The 23,061-nt window shown below is 48.8% G+C and overlaps 1 protein-coding gene across 2 annotated transcripts in view; it reads left to right on the top strand.

The window, feature by feature from the left end:
* The first annotated feature begins 976 nt into the window (after positions 1 to 976).
* CLPTM1 (CLPTM1 regulator of GABA type A receptor forward trafficking) overlaps positions 977 to 23,061 on the top strand; it is a 53,828-nt gene continuing 31,743 nt past the window's right edge. The window contains exons 1-5 of one of the 2 annotated variants that reach the window (XM_073321916.1): positions 977 to 1,096; positions 1,762 to 1,877; positions 10,618 to 10,741; positions 16,067 to 16,225; positions 18,249 to 18,366. In XM_073321916.1, coding sequence (XP_073178017.1) covers positions 977 to 1,096; positions 1,762 to 1,877; positions 10,618 to 10,741; positions 16,067 to 16,225; positions 18,249 to 18,366 — 637 coding nt within the window. The remainder of the gene's footprint in view (positions 1,097 to 1,761; positions 1,878 to 10,617; positions 10,742 to 16,066; positions 16,226 to 18,248; positions 18,367 to 23,061) is intronic. The other variant, XM_073321917.1, reaches the window with a different exon arrangement.

Genomic DNA, 23,061 nt, shown 5'->3' with positions numbered 1-23,061 from the left:
CGGCTCAGCTCCCTCCAGCCCCACTACACCCCCCCCGGCTCAGCTCCCTCCAGCCCCCCTACACCCCCCCCGGCTCAGCTCCCTCCAGCCCCCCTACACCCCCCCCCGGCTCAGCTCCCTCCAGCCCCCCTACACCCCCCCCCGGCTCAGCTCCCTCCAGCCCCCCTACACCCCCCCCGGCTCAGCTCCCTCCAGCCCCCCTACAACCCCCCCCCGGCTCAGCTCCCTCCAGCCCCCCTACAACCCCCCCCCCGGCTCAGCTCCCTCCAGCCCCACTACAACCCCCCCGGCTCAGCTCCCTCCAGCCCCACTACACCCCCCCCCCGGCTCAGCTCCCTCCAGCCCCACTACACCCCCCCCCCCGGCTCAGCTCCCTCCAGCCCCACTACACCCCCCCCCCCGGCTCAGCTCCCTCCAGCCCCACTACACCCCCCCCCCGGCTCAGCTCCCTCCAGCCCCACTACACCCCCCCCGGCTCAGCTCCCTCCAGCCCCACTACACCCCCCCCCCGGCTCAGCTCCCTCCAGCCCCATTACACCCCCCCCCCGGCTCAGCTCCCTCCAGCCCCACTACACCCCCCCTGGCTCAGCTCCCTCCAGCCCCACTACACCCCCCCGGCTCAGCCCCCTCCAGCCCCACTACACCCCCCCCCGGCTCAGCTCCCTCCAGCCCCACTACACCCCCCCCCGCCTCAGCTCCCTCCAGCCCCCCTACACCCCCCCCCCGGCTCAGCTCCCTCCAGCCCCACTACACCCCCCCCCGGCTCAGCTCCCTCCAGCCCCACTACAACCCCCCCCCGCTCACCACGACCTCACCTCCAGCCCCCCCCCCCGAGGCTCCACTATACGCCCCCTCTCGGTTCAGCTCGGGCTCGGCAGCCGTCCCCCGACATTGAGTCACACCCCCAGCTCAGACCCGCAGCCGGAAGTGGCCGGGACTCCCCCTGTGAGCGATAGTCACATGACCAGATCATCATATGATCCGCAAAAGGGGCGGGCCCGGGAGCAGCTTCTCGCGAGAACAGCGGAGGTATCGGCGCAGCAAGATGGCGGCGCCGGAGACAGTGGCGGTGCTTCCTGGTTCCGGCCCGGAGCAGGTAGCGGCGCCGTGGAGCGTCGCCGGGCCCCTGGAGCCTCCTCTTCCTGGGCCGGGGTCGGTTCCCCGGCCCCTCAACGGCTCCCCACGGGTTCGGCTCCGCTCGCCGGGCCGGCTCCGCTCCCCGCTTCCTGCCTCCCCTGGCCGGGCTCGGCTTCCCGAGCCGCTCGGCTCCGCTCAGCCGCCCCCCCCCCCCCCCCACGCGTCCCTAGGCTGGTCCCAGCTCTGCTTCCCGCTTCTCCCGCCCTTGCCACGCGGGCCTCGGCTCCGCTCCTCGGACGCCCCCTCCCCTCTCCAGCCTCCTTCCTCCGCTCCCCCCCCCCGCCTCCTCCCTCCGCGCCCCGCTTCTGAGCCCCTCAGTCCCCTTCCTCGCCAGGCTGCCCCGACTCCGCTCCCAGCCTCCTCTCCCGCCCGGGGGCCCCTCCCTGGGCTGCCCAATTCCTTCTGCTATGGCCCGGGCCCTTCATCCATGGGAGCTTTCGTGGTGTTTCCCCCTGCTGGGTCCAGACTGGGGCTCTGGGCTCCCCGCGGCCGCCCTGGATGGGGGCTTGTCCTGCGTAGACAGCTGGGGAAACCACCTGGCACTGCCCATCATGTGAGCGTTTTCCACCAGCAATACAAGATAACCTGCTGCTTACCAGCCCGTCTCCGCTCCTCCCTCCAAAGCAGGTAACGAGTAATGGAACCGCAGCGGGGGCCCCGACTGCAGAGACCCAGCAGCAGAACCAGCCCCAGCAACAAGCTCCCAATGCCTGGCAGGTCATCAAAGGAGTGTTGTTCAGGTGAGCCCTGGCTGATTCCCCAGCTGCCCTCTTCTCATCACGTATTAAAAACATGATGTTAATTTAAATTTGGCCTCTGAATCCCTTGCCCCTGGCTGTAGGTGCGCTGACAGTTATTACAAATACATTTAATAACAAAACAGCAACAGATCCCATCCTCTTTTAAAAACTGCCATTCAGGAAGGAAACATGGACAACTAAAAACTCCCACTCCTCTGGTCTCCTCAGAAACCCACAGCCCAGCCACTGCTGCAAGAGCAACACATTTTCTGGGCTGAGACAAAGATATAAATTTGGGGTCATCTGTTTACTGATCGCCCTTCACCCGCAGTTCAACTCTTCATCCATCAGCTCTGCCACCAGTTTCATATCACATAGAATGCTGCGGTCCCCCACATCTGAGATCTCTTGGGCACCTATTGAACATTGCCTAACACTAGTCTCTGGGACTTCTCCAGGTGGAAGGGAGAAGAACAAAGCCACCTGAGTTCAGCTTTTTCACTCTACCATGCACTCTAGTTGAGAGACTAATGCCTCATGATCTAGTATTGGCACAGGCACCTGGTAATCTGTGACATACCCAGGTCACAGCCCTAGTTGTGAGTGTGAGGCATCGAGCTACTTCAGAATGTCTTTTCCATTGTCATAACCAAAAATGGAAATTTAGATATTAGTCAGTCACTGGAGAGACTGTCAGCATCAAGTGAGAGCTTTTAAGCAGAGTCCGAAGAGATGTTTCCACTAGAGCAGTGAGCATCCTGCCCTTCTCTAAGTAGATGTTAATGTTCTCAACTAGCCTTCAGCAGCACTGAAGGAGGAGATAAAGTATGGGTTGGGTAGAGTGTTGTTCCAGGACATCCAGAATCTGAGTGAACAACACCGGTCAAAACAAAAAGAAAAGGAGTACTTGTGGCACCTTAGAGACTAACCAATTTATTTGAGCATAAGCTTTCGTGAGCTACAGCTCGCTTCATCGGATGCATACCGTGGAAACTGCAGCAGACATTATATACACACAGAGATCATGAAACAATACCTCCTCCCACCCCACTGTCCTGCTGGTAATAGCTTATCTAAAGTGATCATCAAGTATGGCCATTTCCAGCACAAATCCAGGTTCTCACCCTCTGCCCCCCCCCCCCAAACTCACTCTCCTGCTGGTAGTAGCAGGAGAGTGAGTTTTGGGGGGCGGGGGGGGCGGAGGGTGAGAAAATCTGGATTTGTGCTGGAAATGGCCCAACTTGATGATCACTTTAGATAAGCTATTACCAGCAGGACAGTGGGGTGGGAGGAGGTATTGTTTCATGATCTCTGTGTGTATATAATGTCTGCTGCAGTTTCCACGGTATGCATCCGATGAAGCGAGCTGTAGCTCACGAAAGCTTATGCTCAAATAAATTGGTTAGTCTCTAAGGTGCCACAAGTACTCCTTTTCTTTTTGCAAATACAGACTAACACGGCTGTTACTCTGAAAACTGGTCAAAACGTGACTGGAGAGAGCCAAGTGTCCTGTTTATGTGGCTGCAGACAGTTCTAGCTAAATCTGTTCAGTTTTCTTGGGAACAGGAAGGCTTCACAGCAGCCAGTGTGTGGAAAGAATGTGGGTTAATCAGGTTAATTGCTAACCTGAAAGAAATTGCTGCTGGAGGTTTTGCAGATGCAGTAGAGTTTAAAAAAAAATTCTTAACTTTTGCATGGCCATTGTGAAAGAGTGAACGTGTGTGTGTATATATTGACATACATGATCAGCTTCAGATGAGATTTTTACCACTGGTGGTGGTGATGATGAGAGCAGTTTAATGTGTGTGAATTGAGAGTTGTGGGCTCTAATATTTTGAAGAGGAAAGATGTAGAGTCAGGAGCATTGGAAATACAGGGGAAAAATAAAATATAAGTCCCATGGGAACGGAAATAGCTTAGGTTAAAGATTCCTATGCAGCTTGATGCTGTTTAGCTCCCAGTCCCCAGAGTTAGAACAAGTCTTTTACAGACTAGACAATCTTTCCAGGCTGGTGTAGGCCCCTGCCATGCTTCTAAATTAACGTCATTCATTTAAGACTGGAACAGGCTTCTGTTTTAGGCAGGTTCCCAGGCTAACAGTCTTAAATTAAACTCCAAGCTGGAGAGGCGATCCTGGCAATTACAGCCAGTAAAACCTAACTTCTGTACCAGGCAGATTGGTTGAAACTATAGTGAAGAACAGAATTATCAGACACACAGGTGAACATGCTTTGTTGTGGGAAGAGTCAACATGGCTTTTATAAATGGAAATCATGCCTCACTAGTTTATTAAACTATCTTTGAAGGGGATCAACAAACATGTCAATAAGGGGGATACAGTGTACTTAGACTTCCAGAAAGCCTTTGACAAAGTCCCTCACCAAAGACTCTTAGGCAAAGTAAGCAGTCATGGGATAAAAGGGAAGGTCCTCTCATGGATCATTAACTGGTTTAAAAAATAGGAAACAAAGGGTAGGAATAAATGGTCAATTTTCAGAATGGAGAGAGGTAAATAGCAATGTCCTGCGGGGTCTGCATAGCAACCAGTGCTGTTCAACAGATTAATAAATGATCTGGAAAAAGTGAGGTGGTAAAATTTGCGGATGATACAAAATTACTCAAAATAAGTCAGTCCAAAGCCGACTGTGAAGAGTTATAAAGGGATCTCACTAAACTGGATGACTGGGCATCAAAGTGGCAGGTAAAATTCTTTAAGTGCAAAGTAATGCACATTGGAAAACATAATGCCAACTATACATACAAAATGTTGGGATCTAAATTAGCTGTTACCATTCTAGAAAGAGATCTTGGAGATATTGTGGGTAGTTCTCTGAAAACATCTGCTCAATGTGCTGCAGCAGTCAAAAAAGCTCAGTGTTAGGAACTATTAGTAAAGGGATAGACAATAAAACATAAAATATCATAATGCTTCTATATTAATCCATGGTATGCCCATGTCTTGAATATAGTTTGCCGATCTGGTCGCTCCATTACTAAAAAGAGATATTAGAATTGGAAAAGATACAGTGAAGGGCAACAAAAATTATTAGGGGTATAGAACCTCTTCCCTATGAGGAGAGATTAAAAATAGGGCTGTCGATTAATTGCAGTTAACTGACGTGATTAACTTGGAAGAATTAATTGTGATTAATCAGTTTTAATTTATTAACAATGCAATTTCAATTGGTATTCTATTAACTATTTTTGGATGTTTTTCTACATATTGATTTAAATTACAACACAGAATACAAAGTGTACAGTGCTCACTTTTTATTATTTCAAATATTTCAACTGTAAAAATGATAAACAAAAGTATGAGGTGAATTGAAAAATACTATTTCAAGTACCATAATGCAATCTTTTTATCATGAAATTACATCTCTAAAAGGTAGATTTTTGTTGTTACATAACTGCACTCAAAAACAAAACAATACAAACCTTTAGAACCTACAAGTCATAGAATCACAGAATTGGAAGGGACCTCTAGAGGTCATCTAGTCCAGTCCCCTGCACTCAAGGCAGGACTAATTATTATCTAGACCATCCCTGGCAGGTGTTTGTCCAACCTGCTCTTAAAAATCCCCAATGATAGAGATTCCACAACCTCCCTAGGCAATTTATTCCAGTGTTTAACCACCCTGACAGGAAGTTTTTCCTAATGTCCAACCTAAACCGCCCTTGCTGCAATTTAAGCCCATTGCTTCTTGTCCTATCCTCAGAGATTCAGGAGAACAATTTTTCTCCCTCCTTGTGAAAACCATGTACTTTTCCATGTACTTGAAAACTGTTATGTCCCCTCTGTCTTCTCTTTTCTAGACTAAACAAACCCTTTTTTCCCCCTGTCTTCCCTCGTAAGTCATGTTTTCTAGACTGTTAATAATTTTTATTGCTGTTTTCTGGACTTCCTCCAATTTGTCCACATCTTTCCTGAAATGTGGTATCCAGAACTGGACACAATACTCCAGCTGAGACCTAATCTGCGTGGAGTAGAGCGGAAGAATTACTTCTCATGTCTTGCTTACAATACTCCTGCTAATACATCCCAGAATGATGTTTGCTTTTTTTGCAACAGCGTTACACTGTTGACTCATATTTAGCTTGTGATCCACTATGACCCCCAGATCCCTTTCCACAGTACTCCTTCCTAGGCAGTCATTTCCCATTTTGTATGTGTGCCATTGATTGTTCCTTCCTAAGTGGAGTACTTTGCATTTGTCCTTATTGAATTTCGTCCTACTTACTTCAGACCATTTCTCCAGTTTGTCCAGATCATTTTGAATTTTAATCCTATCCTCCAAAGCACTTGCAACCCCTCCCAGCTTGGTATTGTCCTTTGTAAGTGTACTCTATGCCATTATCTAAATCATCGATGAAGATATTGAACAGAACTGGACCCAGAACCGATCCCTTCAGGACCCCACTAGTTATGCCCTTCCAGCATGACTGTGAACCACTGATAACTACGTTCTGGGAACGATTTTCCAACCAGTTATGCACCCACCTTATAGTAGCTCCATCTAGGTTGTATTTCCCTAGTTTATGAGAAGGTCATGCAAGACAGTATCAAAGGCCTTACTAAAGTCAAGATATGCCACATCTACTGCTTCCCTCCTATCCACAAGGCTTGTTACCCTGTCAAAGAAAGCTATCAGGTTGGTTTGGCATAATTTGTTCTTGACCAATCCATGCTGACTGTTTATCATCTTATCTTCTAGGTGTTTGCAAATTGATTGCTTAATTATTTCTTCCATTATCTTTCTGGGTACAGAAGTTAAGCTGACTGGCTGTAATTCCCTGGGTTGTCCTTATTTCCCTTTTTATAGATGGGCCCTATATTTGCCCTTTTCTAGTCTTCTGGAATGTCTCCCGTCTTCCATGACTTTTCAAAGATAGTTGCTAATGGCTCAGATATCTCCTCAGTCAGCTCCTTGAGTATCCTAGGATGCATTTCATCAGGCCCTGGTGATTTGAAGACCTCTAACTTGTCTTAGTAATTTTTGACTTGTTCTTTCCCTATTTTAGACTGTGATCCTACCTCATTTTCACTGGCATTCACTATGTTAGAAGTCCATTCGTCACCAACCTTCGTGGTGAAAACTGAAACAAAGAAGTCATTAAGCACCTCTGCCATTTCCACATTTTCTGTTATTGTCTTTCCGCCCCTCATTGAGTAACTGGTCTACTGTCCTTGGTCTTCCTCTTGCTTCTAATGTATTTGTAAAATGTTTTTCCTGTTTCCTTTTATGTCCCTAGCTAGTTTGATCCCGTTTTGTGCCTTGGCTTTTCTACTTTTGTCCCTACATGCTTGTGTTGTTTATTTGTATTCACCCTTTATAATTTGACCGAGTTTCCACTTTTTGTAGGACTCTTTTGAGTTTTAGATCATTGAAGATCTCCTGGTTAAGCCATGTCTTGTAACGAGACTCGATGAGCTCAATCTATTTAGCTTAATAAAGAGAGGCATAAGGGGTGATTTGATTAGTCTATAAATACCTACATGGGGAACAAATATTTAATAATGAGCTCTTCAGTTTAGCAGTGAAAGGTCTAACGTGATCCAATAACTGGAAGTTGAAGCTAGACAAATTCTGATTGGGCCAGTGAGAGTAATTAACCATTGGAACAGTTTACCAAGGGTTGGGCATCTCCATCACTGACTATTTTTAAATCAGGATGTTTTTCTAAAAGCTCTGTTCTAGCAATGGTTTTGGGGCAGTTCTCTGGCCTGTTGTATACGGAAGGTCAGACTGGATGATCACAACAGTCCCTTCTGGCCTTGGAATCTATTAATGTTCTTGCCCCCAAAGAGATTACAGTCAAAGACAGACATGACACAACAGGTGGATTCCAGAAACTGATGGGGAAGCATGAGGGACCAGTGAGACCGTTCTGATCAGCAGGATGAGCAGTGGCCACAGCTGCTGTTTTTCATCTTGTACACATTCCCTTTGTGCTTTGTCTTGTCCTGCTACAGCCCACAGGCTTGGGGACTTCACTTGCTCTCCACCCTGCCCTCGAGTCTCTGTATATCCAGCACCTGGCAGCGTTGTGCTCCCCTGTCAGCCACCTTAAGGTGGCTCTGACATGGCTGTAGTGGGCAGCAGACTAAGGATCTCCACGAGAGGCTGCAGAATCCAAACTCGCCTGTGGCTTCCCATACCCACCACTTTCTAAGAAGCTCTCCCTCCATCTGCCCCACCCCACCCTTTTTTAGCCTCATAGGCCCTTCATGCCCTGGCCTTCCAACTACAAAGCACCCAGCCTCGTCAAAATAAGCCACCTCCCCATGCCACTTTCTCAAAAAGGAGATGCATTTATTTTTTTCCCTGACACCACCAGGATCATGTTCTTGCACTTTCATGGGATGCTCTGACTCTCATCCGCTTTGGCAGACTCCCCTCAGGAGTGATCACAGCTCAGTTTCCAGCCTGTGGGCCAGGGAAAAGATTCACTGAGCCAGGAGAGAGAACTAAATCTTCGGCCCCTTTGCTTTCCTGAAAAATCCAGGGATTCAAGCAAACCTATCTCCTAGTTGCAGAGATACGAGAGTTGGAGGGTTGTTCCGTGCATGGGCCAGGCTGGCATGTCGAACAGTAGGGGCTCTGAGGGTATGTCTACACTGCAATAAAGGACCACTGGCACATCAGCTGACTTAAGCTCAGGGGCTTGGACTGCAGGGCTATAAAACTCCAGAAGGGAGAGGGTCTCAGAGCCCAGGCTCCTGTCTGTCTACACTATTTTTAGTCCCACAGCCTGAGACCATGATCCTGAGCCAGCTGACTTGAGCTCTGAGACTTGGTGTTGTGGTTTTTTAATCATGTTGTAGTTGTACCCTGGGGCTTGCACTGTTGCAAAGTGAGGGTGGGGACAGCAGATGAGGTAAGAGTAGAGCAGAGGCCTAGAAAGGCAAGAGTGGAAGCTTACATTCAACAGAGCCGATGTGGGAATTCAGCCCAGTGACTCAGAGGGGGCTGACTTGGGCTGGTCAGATAAAGAAGTTGAGCTTGGAATGTGGCACTCAGAGTAGATGCAAGTCTTGCAGGACACAAATTTCAGCACGCACATTCAGTGCCTGAAATGTCCTACCTCTCTTGGTTCTGTATCCTTAACACATTTTTAACAAGTTTTTTGTGGCTAACTGCTCTAGAAAATAAATTCCTACCCATGTAGTCTTCACTGTAACTATTGGCTATGGCGCTTAATATTGTAACTGGCATACCTCTGCGGTACTGAACCTTGAAAGGATTGGAACTGTTAACTTTTCAACTTACTAAGGCAAATTAGCTTGCAGAAGGGGTGTCAGCAAGGACTTTCCACTTGGAAATGTGCAACACCTAGAGTTAGCTGTTTCAGTGTTAAGTGTACGAAATCTGTTGTAATATCTACTTGGCATGCCCTCTCTTAGCTCAGAGGGCTGAGTAGCGTTTTTTGGATAGGCTGTAGTTCAAAAGGAATTATCTTGGGGCAGTTCTCTGGCTTGTGCCTTACAGGAGGTTAGACTAGTTGATCACAGTGGTCCACTCTGGCCTTGGAATCTACTGTATAGGGATCCAGTACTACAGATTTCTCTGTTTGATTAAGGCTTCTCTTAGTCCCTGGTATTGCTATAGTTTATTTTCGAGCATCTGCACAGGCTTCCATATGTGCATTTAGGTTTGGGGTACTTAACTAAAAGCTGACATCACTGCCAACTTCTGTGGTCTTTGTATCCCAGTAAATTCTCACTTACTCTGTTGCCTTGCTCTGTCGAATGGTGTGAGAATTCATTGGGGACCTCTCACGTATGTGGCCTTTTCATGGACTATTTGGATCACCAAAGAGGTTTGTTAACGCAGAGTTCAGGTTGCCTGGTGAATGCTGCCTTGTACCCTTCCAGAATGTGAAGGAAAGCTAAACTTAAAACTTCTGAAAACCAGGAACTACAAATGTAGCCCCGCGTTCAGAGCCTTGTAGGGCACAAGGCAACTGTTGTTCTGCTTTTAAGTTGTTTGCCAGTGAGTTTACCTTGATGTTATCTTGAAGTGGTGGTGATAGTGAAGAGGTTATGACTAAGGGGCACCTGTGGGGCTGGACCATATGGGAGCCTCCTGCTGGGCACACCTTACTGCTTCTCAGCTACCAACTCTGTCCAGCCTCTCCATGCCATGGTACAACTAGAAGGGCCAGAGGGCAGAGGGAAAGTGGTGGTAGAGGGGCTATGAAGAGTCCATCTACCAGCTAGAGACAGCAAGTGGGGGGAGACACTTGAGACCCCTTATTGGAGCCTAATGTAGGGATCAGTGTTCTGCACACCTATATGAGGCTTGCAAAGGTGTGAAATGGCCCCTTCATCTCACTGGGTGTTCTCCCAGCTCTCCTGACCAAGCTGTGTGTATCAATGGCATGCACTGAGTGTACTTGGTTTTAGTTTCCCACACAGACTAGTCAGTTTTTCATAGTGTTGCTCAGCAGGAGCCTGTAACCGTGAACTGGCACAGAACCAGTTTACCCTGGCTGGGCCTCATGACCACAGGCTGTAAGTCTGAGAAAGTGATGTGACCGAGAGAAACCAGCGAAGCTTCTTCCGTACGGAGCTGGCTGGCTGTACAGCGAGCACAGTCCTCCTAACAGATCTGTCATCACTTCAGCTGTAGGCTTGGTGTGTGGGGCTTCTGTTATGTGATTAAGGGGGCATTTGGCTGTGGCAGAAAGGACTGGGTAAAATGTCAGTGTTAATTCACTCCCCCTCTTTCTTCCATAGGATCTTTATCATCTGGGCCATCAGCAGTTGGTTCCGTCGTGGGCCGGCACCACAGGATCAGATTAGCACTGGCGGAGCATCCCGTGTTCCGAGCCGCAACCTCTTCCCTAAAGACACTTTAATGGTAATGGTGAAAGGAGCAGGCCTTTAGCTGACCCAGGTTCTGAGTAGGGGTAGCCACCCCAACTGCATGGGTATCAGACAGTTGTTAGGGCCAATCTCAGATGTAGGGTAAATATGACCTGTGGTCCAGGTGTCTGTATCATCCTGTCCCAGAAGGATCATCATTAGTGCTTGGGGCAGAGCACTGAGACTAGAACCCTGGGAAATGAACCCCGCACTGCCACTATGTGACCTGGTGTAACTCATGTCACCTCAGTTCTCCTACTTGGAAAGTGATACCATCTCCCAGGGATGGCAAGACTGAATTAGTCAGTGTATGTGACGCAGGCCAAAATCCTCAAGATGCTCTTGAAGGGCAATACGGGTCTCCTATGTTGCACACAATTGCAGAATCCACCCAGACTTGTTCCAGAATCTCAGCTTTCCTTAAAAAAAAGAAAAAAACCTTGAAAGTGAATGATGCAATGGAGGGGAGAGGGCTGATTCTGGGAAGGGGGACGTGGTAGGGAGAGTGTTTTTGGGAAGGGTTTTGGAGGAAAGGGCTGTGTGAGGGGGGTCGAGCTTTGGTACATTTGACTTTGTGCAGCTGATGAATTCCAAAGGTAAGGGCATTTTTTCAGTGTGTTCTGATTGGAGTGAACTCGGGCTGAGTTATGTGGGCCCAGTTCCAATTCCCACTAGGATTTTGCCATGGATAGCATCTAGGGTGAGGAGTTCATTTCTCTTTCTTCTGCTCCCAAGGGTGTCTCCAAATCCCAGCCTGCTACATAGTCACTGCTCCTCTCTCTCCATATTGGACTTCTCACAGGGCAAAGGTCACTTCCTGAGTAGCCTTTTTCCTTGGTGCTGAAGGTTGGCATGGAGGAAACCTAGCAACCCTTCCTCTCCTGCATATAAACTAGCCCAGATACCTTCCTGTCCCTCTTGGGTATGGCCAGGTGGGAGCTGCTGCAACTACTGGGATCATCTCTGTGAGGGCAGGGCAGTTTGAGTGTCAGTGCACCTGAGAGATGATCAGCTAGCCAACAGGGCAAGCTGCTGCAGAGGTCTAGATGATGATTTGAAGGGAGCAGCACTTGTAGGAACGCTAGGCAGCAGCTAGAAAACCCAGGCCTGGCTCTCGGATGGGGAATTGAAGGGGTACTCCTGAGGGCGTTCTGCGCCAAAAAAACCAAATATTTTAAAATTCTGCACACAATATTTTAAAATACTGCAAATTTTATTTGTCAAATAAATGTGGAGGCTCCAGCGTGGCATTGGGGACTACAGGCCACTGGTTGCATAGAGGTGGGAGATCACTCTGCAGCTCCTCCCTGTGACACAGACTCAGCGCTGAGGCTGCATCCTACCCTGATACAGCGCAAGGACCGGGCCTGCCCCAGAAACACCCCAAGGCCCTGCCTCCCTCTGCCAGGTGCACCAGGTGTGGGCAGGCAGGCTCAGCTCAGCAAGATCCAAGTGTGGAGCAGCTTAGCATGGGGGGATCCTGGTGTGGGTTGAGAGGGTTCTGTGTGGGGCAGTCTGGGTGCACGCAGCTGAGTGGGAGATCTGGGTGCACGCAGCTGAGTGGGAGATCTGGGTGCATGAGATTGAGGGGGGGCTCTGGGTGCAAGGGTAATGGGACTGCAGGGGGGGGTCCAGGTGAAGGTAGTTGGAGCTCAGTGGGGGTGAGGGGTCTGGGGGGGTGTGGAATAGAGCTCAGCAGGGAGGTCTGGGTGTAAGGGGTTCAATGGGGGAGTCCAGATGCTGGGGGAGTAGGGCTCGGTGTGGTGGGGATCCAGGTGCGGAGGGGAGGGCAGGGTATGAGGGAGTCTGGATGCATGGGGGTTGGGTGGATGGGGGAGCAACTCCCTGTACAGTGATCCCTCCCCCTGCAGCTGATGAGTAATGGGCACAGGAAGGGAGCGGGAGAGAGTGTTTGCAGAGCTTCCTGCAGACTGGGGAGAAATCTGGGGGTGGGTCTGACCCAGTCCTGGATGCTGTGCAGTGGAAGAGGAAGTCCCATCCTCCCCAGTCCAGCCGGGACTAGCAGTTGAGCCCAGCACAGGGTAGGTGCCACCAGCTGGGTCTTCCCCAGTCCTGCCTTCTGCCTCACAGTGATTTCTCTCTGCTGGCTGCCCTGGGCACCCAAAACATCCTGCTGGGGAGTTGCATGACTGCTCTTGTGGATTCCCTTTGCTTCCCTATCAGAGAGTCATTTTTCTCCAGGGAAGCAAAGAAATCTGGGGGGGCATGAATTCTGTGCATGTGCAGTGGCTCAGAATTCCCCCAGGAGTAAAGTGGGAATGAGAAGAGATGGGTGGGGTTGCAGGAAATGAGAGAGGTTTAAAGGGAGGTAAAGTGAGAGCCAGTGGAGAAATCTTGTCCTGTGTGTGCAAGGGACACCTTGGTCCCCAAACCGTGGTTTCCTGGCTAGTGGTTTTGAGCCCTGAAATAACTTCCTTCCATTAAAGGATCGGAGTCTGGAAGAGTTCTTTCCAGTTCCCATCCCTGGTGGGATGCAGAGAAGGATGTGGTATGGCAACATTCTTCCCCCAGCTATCAGCCAGGTGCTGGTTAGGAGACTTGGAAGCTCGATCTCTGAAGTTTGAGCAGCTTGAATGGGAGGGAAGTGAAAATAGAACTCTGGGAAATGAACCCTAAACTGCCAGTGTCAGGCAGATTCCTGTGGCCTATATTCGAGCAACCCTGGAGCTGAATTAGTGGAGGTTTGAAAGCTAGGCTTTCCCTTGCTGAGGAGCAATGTCTCTCCTCTTTCCAGAGGACACTGGTTTTGGACATCACACGCTGAGCATGTCCAGCAAAGTTTGTAAAGTGTGCACCCAGATCCCTGTCAGCTCCATGGTTCTCACTGATCAGCACTTCCCCAATGGGTCAGCGCCAATAGGCTCTGCGGTGGGCCTGGGACGCTGCACGTTTACTGTTCTCTTCCACTGACTGACCAGAATTCTTTGCATGTCACCCTGGTTTTGTGCAGCTGCACCCACTTCCTGCCCACACATCATCCCCTCCTCCCCCATTTTCACACTGGGTAACCAAACCATCAAGAGGACTTGTCAAAAGTCATGTGGGAAGCTTGTGGCGGACCAGTGTCAAGCTGCAGTCTTTTGTCTCCTAGGCCTGTGCCTCTAGTACTGAGGTATTCGCCTCTTGCTGCAGAATTAGGCTCAGAATCTCAGCTCTCATTTTTAAAAAATGTATGTTTCTAGTCCTATAACCTTAAAACTGTGAGACAAGCAGAAACTGCCGCTGTGATGCTAGTGCAAGGCTGCAGGGAGCCAAACAAAATAGCGCTAAGGTGTGAACCGCCATTCAGTCAGGACCCTATGTACTCCATGGTTCTGCAGCTGCAAACTTGGCATATTTCCAGGAGGTCGTGGAGTCTGTGTTTTTTTGCTGTGGGTTTTGCCATTTTGCTATGGCTGAGTGCTGATGTTTTGTCTTGTCTCTCTGCCCCGTTGGATCCTGTCTTCACCCATCTTTGGCTCTGCAGCATTCCCCACAAGTGGAAAGCCGGTTGGATTCCAGCATGTGTTCCCTGCTCTGCTCAACGGGACCAAGCTGTAGGGGTCAGGATGCCAGAGTTGGGGGCTAGTTTGCAGCAGGGAAGCTGGAAGTGCAGGTGGTGATCAGGGCTGTCTGGAGAACGGTGCAGCAGCTGAGACCCAGGGAGATGAGCCACTAAAGCTAGCTCTGTACCCTTCTGTCTAGGATGCATGGACGGGGGTGGTTGCCATCGGGGTTATCCCAGTTCTATATGGAATATGTGGTGCCCTGCCCTTAACCCTCTACTCTACCGTGCAGCTGAAGCAAGGTGCTCATTCGTTGTCTCTGTTTTCTTAACTTTAAAAGGGACCGGGTAGCACTAGTGCATTTCCTGCTGTAGGTTTGCTCACTTGTGTTTTGAAGTCTGTTGTTTGACGGTGTCATAAGCACCTAGATTTGCAGCAGTTCTTCTGAGTGGCACTGTGACTTCAGAGCATAGATGGATTTGTCACATTACAGAGCTTATTCCACGTTCTCTGTCTTAGGCTCTCTATTTGTCTTTGGGGTTTAAAAATTCCACACCCTGAGAGGCATAGCTATACTGACATAAGACTATGTCTACACTGGCACTTTCGTTGCTAAAACTTTTGTTGCTCAGGGGTCTGAAAAAACACCCCCCTAAACGACAAAAGTTTTAGTGACAAAAAGAGCTGGTATGGACAGCGTTACGTCTGTTGACGAAGCTGCTGCCCCTCATTGGGGGTGGTTTTATTTTGTCACCAGGAGGGCGCTCTCGCAGTGAGAGAGAACGGCCACACAGTGAATCTGACAAAGGTGCGGTTGCAGCAGTACAACTGTGCCATTGTCAGGTACGCTGTGTAGATGTAGCCTAACCCCAGCGTAGACAGCTCCAGGTCAATGGAAGAATTCCATCCTAGATACCACCTCTTGGAGGAGGTGGATTACTTACACCGATGGGAGAATCCTGTCTCACTGAAGGTAGTGTCTACACTGAAGTGCTTGTCTACGTAGGAAAGTGTTTGCAGTTGTACAGATATAATTAAATCTGTATAACTATACCCGTGTAACTCCCTGTGCAGACACTCTTCTTCCAGAATAAGAGTGTTTTTTTCAGTTTAGTTTAAACCCTTTCCCAAGCAACATAAGCTAAATTTAAAAAAAGACCCTGTTCTATGGGAATACGGGTGTCTGCATAGGGAGTTATACTAATATAACTGTAGCTGTTTAAATTCAGACCTTAGCTTATACTGTTTCCCATGTAGACAAGCCCATAGTGATTGCATAGCTAACCTGCTCAGTTTACAGCTTTAGAGCTGTTTTCCTTGCAAACCCATAGTGGGATCTGAGAGTCAAGCTGGGGTCTTTCTGACTCAGCAATAAAGATTGTGCAGGCACATAAACTTTTGCAACCCTGTTGCCCTGTGTGGATCACATAGGTATGACAGAGGGCAGGACTTGTCAGTTGGCATGCTGCTAAAGATCCTGATGACACACAAGCCACACCAGACTCCAGGTTCCCCTCGCATTCCTGTGCTGCCTCTGCATGGTTAACTGGAGTCAAAAGCAGGAGAAACTTATGTTAGCCAGCAGATGTAACTGTTCTCTTGTGAGCTGTCTGCTGAGTCAAAAGGGGCCACTTGTCAGAGCAGAACCACACTTCACAGGTAAGTAATACAGCATTACAGTTGGAGTTCCATCCAGGGGTGGCTATCTGCTCCTGGCAGAGTATCCCCTTTCACCCACCCTCCCTTCAGTATTTTAATGTCACCATCACGCTGAGCTGTCTGCCAGAAGCAACCCTCCTCTCCTCTCCCTGCAGGACCTTCACGTGTATATCTCAGAGCATGAGCACTTTACAGATTTTAATGTCACCTCAGCACTGTTTTGGGAGCAACGGGATCTTGTCTATGGTGACTGGACCAGTGGTGAGAATGCAGATGGGTGCTATGAACGCTATGCAGAGTTAGACATTCCTGAGGTTAGTACATAACTGATTTCTCTCTTCCTAGGTGGTTTTTCTCCTGACGCTGGATAATGGGCCATAGAATGGAGCACTGACATGGAGATGAGTTGTTTTCTCCCCTTTTTTGCTCTGTGTCCTCCTTTTAAAGCCTCAGATGAAATGCTTAGGCTAAGGCATTGCAGGCTTTCCCTCTGCAGCCTTCAGGGATTTTACGGAGTGACTGATCTTTCCATAAGTAAGGTGTAGCTGGCATTCTGTTGCAAGCTTGAGTTTCACTCTCCTGATTTGGCCAGCAATAAACTCCCCTGCCTGCAATGTCCTTTCTGTCCTTGTTCCAGAGCAGGAGTCAAATGCTGAGATGTACATGCACAAGGCATTGGTCAGCTTGCAAAACCAGCACCATTTCCTTGTTTGCAAATGAGTGTTGTCTTTGGGTGGTGGCGAGCTGCTGCTCTGCCAGTAATGGTGAAGTCTGGAACAACTCCTTTTATTCAGACCCAGCCTTCTCTCTCTGCCCATATAACTGAAACTCTCACCCAGGTCCCTTATGTCCCATCCCGACTCTGGCTCCTTGCTACCTCTGGCCTGTTCAAAATGCCACTGCTGAGATAGTGTTCTTGATATGTCAGTTGGACTATATTACTCTCCCTCTTCTATTTGCTCTGCTAGCTCCCCCTTTTGCCTTCTCAGACTTCAGCTGCATGCTATCACTCTTCAAGTCCCTCCTTCCAGCTGTTACTGTTTGCTAGCAAGTAGTCTCCTGCCACTCCTCCTGCAGTGTCTGCCTCAACAGCCTGCTTGCCTGTAGCTCCCATAGTGCTTGCTTCTGGGCCATAAGTAGGCAAGGATCATCATCTCTAAATTGATCTGTCAAGCCACTATCCAATCTTTCTCCAAACTCCTCCTAAAAATCTGCTGCTACAGGACACTGACCACTGCAGTGGCAGACAGATGGCCCTTGGGGATTACCGAGGCCTGGCTTGGTTGTCTTTTAGTTTTTAATCTCATAAACATGTTTTAAAAAACCCCAAAGTTACTTGGAGCCGCTGAGGGGGCTGGGCTGGGTTGGGGGTAGAGCCAAAGATAAGATGGGGTGGGGCCAGGTTGCAAGTGGAGCCACTGAAGTGGTGGGGCTGGGCTGTGGGTGGGGCCATGTGATCCTATCACTTCTCACCCATATTCTTTCTTTTATGCCCACTTAGTTTTGTCTGCTATTAAGCTGTACGTTTTTTAAACCATCCATGTCTGAATGGCTCCCACGCAATGGGGCTTCACCTCCCTCAGGCCCCATGGCGTTACTGTAATACAAAACAGTCTTTGGAACAGCCTTATTCATCAGTCACAGGGATTCATTTCTTGAGTCACCCCAAAAGGTTGAATACTTTGCAGCCTCTGTATGGTTAAGAGTGGGCTCCTGCCTTCCTTATGGCCAGACAGAGCATGGGAAACCTCCTTTATCTAATCATGATTAGACAAGTAGCATTCCGAGAGCAGCCATTCCCACTGTTCAAACATATTATGCAAGTATTATGCACAGAGGTAATTTATGGGCAAGGCTGTCTTTTGTTCCAGGTTTGTACAGCACCTAGCACAACAGGGTCCTGGTCCATGGCTGGGGCTCCTCGGCACTATGGTAATATAAATAAACAGCAGACTGAAATAAGGGAAGTGTGGCACTTACATGGAAAAAGCAATGGTCCTGTAGTGATGAAGCTTTATGTTTAAAATTGTAGAGATATGTAAATCTAGTTATAAAACCGGTGTTGTGATGTTCCCCTCGTATGGGCCCTATGTATTAAGCATTTTCATTACACAGGAAATAGCCATGTCACTTTGGATTAGCCAGTGGACTCACTGGAGCATAACGGATGCTATTAGTGCATCCAGAAGAGGAAAGCAATGTGCCTTGAAGTGATCATGACGGGCACAGTAAGCTGCTTGATGCAGACTGCTCTGCGTAGCCTAGGCAGTGTCGTTCCTGGTTTTCCAATGCAGGGAATGAGGCGGCTAACCATCCTGTTGGTGTGTGTGATTTCAGAGTGTGCAGCACAATGGCTCCATGTACGTCCATGTGTATTTTACGAAGAGTGGCTTCCATCCTGATCCCAAACAGAAGAACTTGTACAGAAGACTTGCTACAGTTCACACATCACGAAGTAAGACTGCTCTTGCTGGCATGTGTGGTGGGGTTCAATAGTGTTTGATTTCCATCTTCTGAAGCATTGGGGATGGTCATGGCTGGAGATGGGACAGTAGCGGGGCCAGGGCTCTGAGGTGGCATCGAGCGTTCTTTCTCAGGTGCTTGGCTGGCTGGTTTTTGCTTACATGCTCAGGATTGAACTGGTTGCCATACATGGGGTTGGAAAGGAATTTTCCCCCCAGGTCAGCGTGGCAGGGACCTCGGGGTTTTTCACCTTCCTATGCAGCGTGTGGGTGCTAGTCACTTGCTAAGATTATCTGGGTGTATCTCACTTAATCATTTCCCTGCAATTGTGGGGGCCTTGGGCACTGGTGCCCCTCGGTCCCTTTTGTTCTCCGACTCTGGCATATAATAGTCTAGTCTTCTGAGCGCTGTAATGCTTAGGTCTAATGTTGGTTGTTGAGTTTACTGTGCAGATGCTGGGTACTGTTGGTGGCCTGTGATACACGGGAGGTCAGACTCTGAGGCGGTGGTCCCCAATGTTCCCTCTAATTTTTTCTATTCATGTGCAGCATAAATGTTATGTGTACCGAGGTATGTGCAGATGTTCGCCACCAGTAGAAACAAAAAACCTAGAGACAATGTATATTTTTGAAGAGTTACCATAGGGATAATTAGTCCACCAGGACAGCTTAGGCATTTTAGAACTCATGGCTCAAAGAATCAAATTTAAAGAGAAATAAAAATTATGAAATGCATAAACCAGTCAAAACACTATAATTTTATTCTTTCAAAGTGTGTTATTTTAGCAAATATACATGCACTGCAGGAAGTGCCAAGAAGTAACAGCAACAATAATACAAGTGTGTGTTGGGAGGTGTGTGGTCTGCTGGGGAAACCCGTACGCTGTCTCTTTAAGACACACTGAAAGCTCTCCTACTCTATCCTGAGCCCTGTTGTCTTCCCCCTCCCCTGCTCGCAGAGATGGGGTATGTGGCGAGGGGAGTGAGCATGGAGTTGGGGGGGCGCAGCGGGAGACTGTGTGAGCTGGCTGCTGGGGAAATCAAGGTGGGGGAAGGGGCACCTGAACACATGCTGCTGGCTGTGCAGACTCTGCTAATCAGCTGGGCAGCACTGGAATGTCTCCTGTGCAGCTGCCCAAGTGGGCAGCTTACAGGGAATGCAGATGGGTCCCTTCAAGCATTAAACTCTGACTGTCTGATTATGTATATAGTGCTCGAGCAGTGTGTGATAACTGGTGTCACAGTACAGAAGTGTTCTAATACTAGAAGAACTAACTGAGAGGCTACCATAGTGCTGTGTTGGTTACATGTACCTTTTGTGTCTTGCGCTTTCTAACTAAGGACTTGTCTACATGGTAAGTTTAGTGGAGGCAAGCTATGGTGTGATTCTACAGCAGTGGTTCTCAAACTTATTTGATCGCACCCCCCTTCTTTTTGTCTGTAGTAGCTTACAGTGCCCCACCCCCCCTTCTGGGCACCTGGCCAGCAGCCACCACTCTCCTTCTGCCCAGATCTGAATGTGCGTAGTAAGTCTCCCCTCTCCCCCTCAAAGTTTCTCAGGATCCCCAGAATACGTTCTGCGCCACCCAGTTTGAGAACCTCTGTTCTACTGTGCTCTTACTTGCCATGTGATACATAGATTCCAAGGCCAAAAAGGACCACTAGTGTTATGTCCTGTACAGCACAGGCCAGAGAACTTCCCCAACATTATTCCTTTTGAAGTAGAACATCTCTTATTTTAAAAAAAAAAAAAAAATTCAACCTTGGTTTAAAAATTCCCAGTGATGAAAAATTCACGATGACCCTTCGTTAGTTATCCAATGGATAATTATCCTCACAATTAAAAAATGTGTACCGTCTTTCCAATTTGAATTTTTCTAACTTCAACTTCCAGACATTGGATCATGTTAGACTGTTCTCTGCTAGACTGAAAAGCCCATTATCAAATATTTGTTTCCCAGGCAGGTACTGTAATCCAGTCATCCCTTAACCTTTTCTTTGTTAAGCTAAATAGTGAGCTCCTTGAGTCTATCACTATAAGGCAGGTTTTCTAATACTTTAATCATTTTCATGGCTCTTTTCTGACCTCGCTCCAATTTATCAATATCCTTCTTGAATTGTGGACAACAGAACGGGGGACACTATCCTAGCAGTGGTCACACCAATGCCAAATACTGAGATAAAAGAACCTCTCTACTTGTAGGTTTCAGAGTAGCAGCCGTGTTAGTCTGTATCCGCAAAAAGAACAGGAGTACTTGTAACACCTTAGAGACTAACAAATTTATTTGATCATAAGCTTTTGTGAGCTACAGCTCACTTCATCGGATGCATCTACTTTATACTTGATTTTTCTGTTTGTGCATCCCAGCCCTTTTGGCCACAGCATCACACTGGGAGCTCATGGTTAGCTGATTATCCACCACGATCCCCTAATCTTTTTCAGAGCTGCTGCTGCTTCCCAGGAGAGAGTCCCCCATCCTATAGGGGTGTCCTACGTTCTTTGTTCTCGATGTATGCCTTTACCTGTATTAAAATAATACTGTTTGCTGGCACCCAGTTGACCAAGCAATCCAGATCTTTAAATCCGCAACCTGCCCCTTGCCAGAACCCTGCTAAAAACACACCTGCTTGATGAGGCCCCCCCCTTACAATTACTTTGAGACCTATCAGCATATTTAATTTAAAGTATCATGTTAATTTTGTATCTTCCTAGGTTTTAATCAAAATGGTGTGGGATACATATTAAGTGCCCTACAGAAGTCTTATTATATTACAACTATTATCTTTATCAGCAAAATTTGTAATCTCATACCAATCAAGTTAGGATCTATTTTCCATAAACCCATGTAGATTGGTATGAATAATATTACTCTACTTTTATTCTTTCTTAATCGAGTCCCATATCAGGCATTCCATTATCTTGCTGAGGATCAGCGTCAGGCCTACCTAGGTCATCACATCTACGGTTTTTAAATATTAGCACATTTGCTTTCTTCCATTCTTTGGAAACTCTGTGGAAGTTACAGGATTTTTTGAAAAATGAGTATTGATAGTCCAATAAGCTCCTCCTCCAACTCTTTTTAAACTCTTGGGTGCAAGTAACCCAAATGAGCTGATTTAAAAATTTCTAGCTTTGGTAGCTGCTGTTCTTCTGAGTGGTTGCTCATGTCCATTCCATTCTAGGTGTGTGCATGCCCACATGCATAGTCGGAGAGTTTTGCCTTAGTGATATCCGTAGGGTCGGCTACGGCACCTGCTTGAGTGCCGCGCTCACGCGTCGGTATATTAGGCGCTGCCGGCCCTACGCCCTCTGATTTCCTTCTTACTGCCTGTGACAGTTAGTCGGAGCACCTTGTCTTGCATTGCAAGAGCGTTAGCGGTTCTTACAACCCATTGTTCTGTCTCCTTTGTATTAGTTTATAGGTACTTAGACCATTAAGTTAAGTGTTAGTATAGTTTAGTAGGTGCGTCAGGCCGATGCCCATTAGCGACCCCCACAAGAGCTGTTTAAAGTGTTTGGGGGACAAGTGCAGTAATCTACAAAAACTTTCGCCCTCGAACTCAAAAGGAGTGGGATACCCAGTTGAGGGCTCTCCTTATAGAGGGTGCACTTCGTTCTGCCTCAGAGCCCTCCCAATTGGACTCCATGCCTAGCACCTCGGCATCAGTGCGGAACGTATTCCCAACACTGGGGTCCGTCCGGCACCGTTCCCCCTCACTGGTGCCTAAGAAGCGGCTGCAGACGAAGGGCCTGCCAGCACCAGAGGGGAAGGGGGCTTCAGGAAAAGGACCTGTCAGGCCACATACCCACCCCAGAGCTACACAGGGATACCGTTATGGTCCGACCCCCCCCGCCCCTCCAAGCTACCCAGGGATCTGCCCCTTGGTAATGGCAAGGGGCTCCAGCTCCTCGTAGGTTCTTCAGTGCCCAAAGCAGTCCTGGCAGCCACAGATCAAATAGGCCGGCTGGCACTGTAGACACCAAGCCAGGTGACAGGCCCCGCTAAGGCCCCCAGCATCCAAGGGCAAGCCGGTTGTGGGACTGCCCTCTAAATCAGTGGAACATCCCTGGTCCCCAGACCACAGGTGCAGGTACCGCAGTCCCAGTTCCCGTTTAGAAGACCAGGTTTCTCACGCCACAATCTCCACCTACGAGACTCCATGACACCTCAGGACACCTGAGTTAAGGCACCAAACCCCATACCCAGGGTACCATCGGACCTCCCGCCAGAGATCACCATGGCGCAGGTTACCATCGCCTAGGCGGTCTCCCAGGCATCGGTCCCCTCTGGTCCGGGATAGTTCCCAATCGCGGCACTGGTCTCCGACTCCTTGGTACCGCTCTTCGAACAGACACTGATCCTCGCCCTCTCCTTACTGGTCGCCGACGAGGTTCAATCAGCAGACTTGGGCCTCTACAGCTCCACCCTGGTCTCTGGATGGGCAGTGGTCTGGGTCGGAGTGGCAGTTCAGCCCCTCACCAAGGAAAGGTGAGTCACCACCAACCGGCAAGGCTGGCACAGCTCCCGCAGTGGCGGTGTGGCAGCAGAGCCCGTGGCCCACGCAGTGGCAGAACTGGAACCCATGGAGTGTGCTCCCACCATTTCTCCCTGGCCACATCAGACAAGCTGCCTCCAGCACCACTGACACCAGAATTGGAGCACGGTGCCGAATCTGAAGTGGGGGCA

The sequence above is a fragment of the Lepidochelys kempii genome, chromosome 23 (genome assembly GCF_965140265.1).
Source record: "Lepidochelys kempii isolate rLepKem1 chromosome 23, rLepKem1.hap2, whole genome shotgun sequence".
NCBI classification, from domain to species: Eukaryota; Metazoa; Chordata; order Testudines; family Cheloniidae; genus Lepidochelys; species Lepidochelys kempii.
Note: the sequence above shows the minus strand (reverse complement) of the source record. Positions and strands in the feature narration are given on the sequence as shown.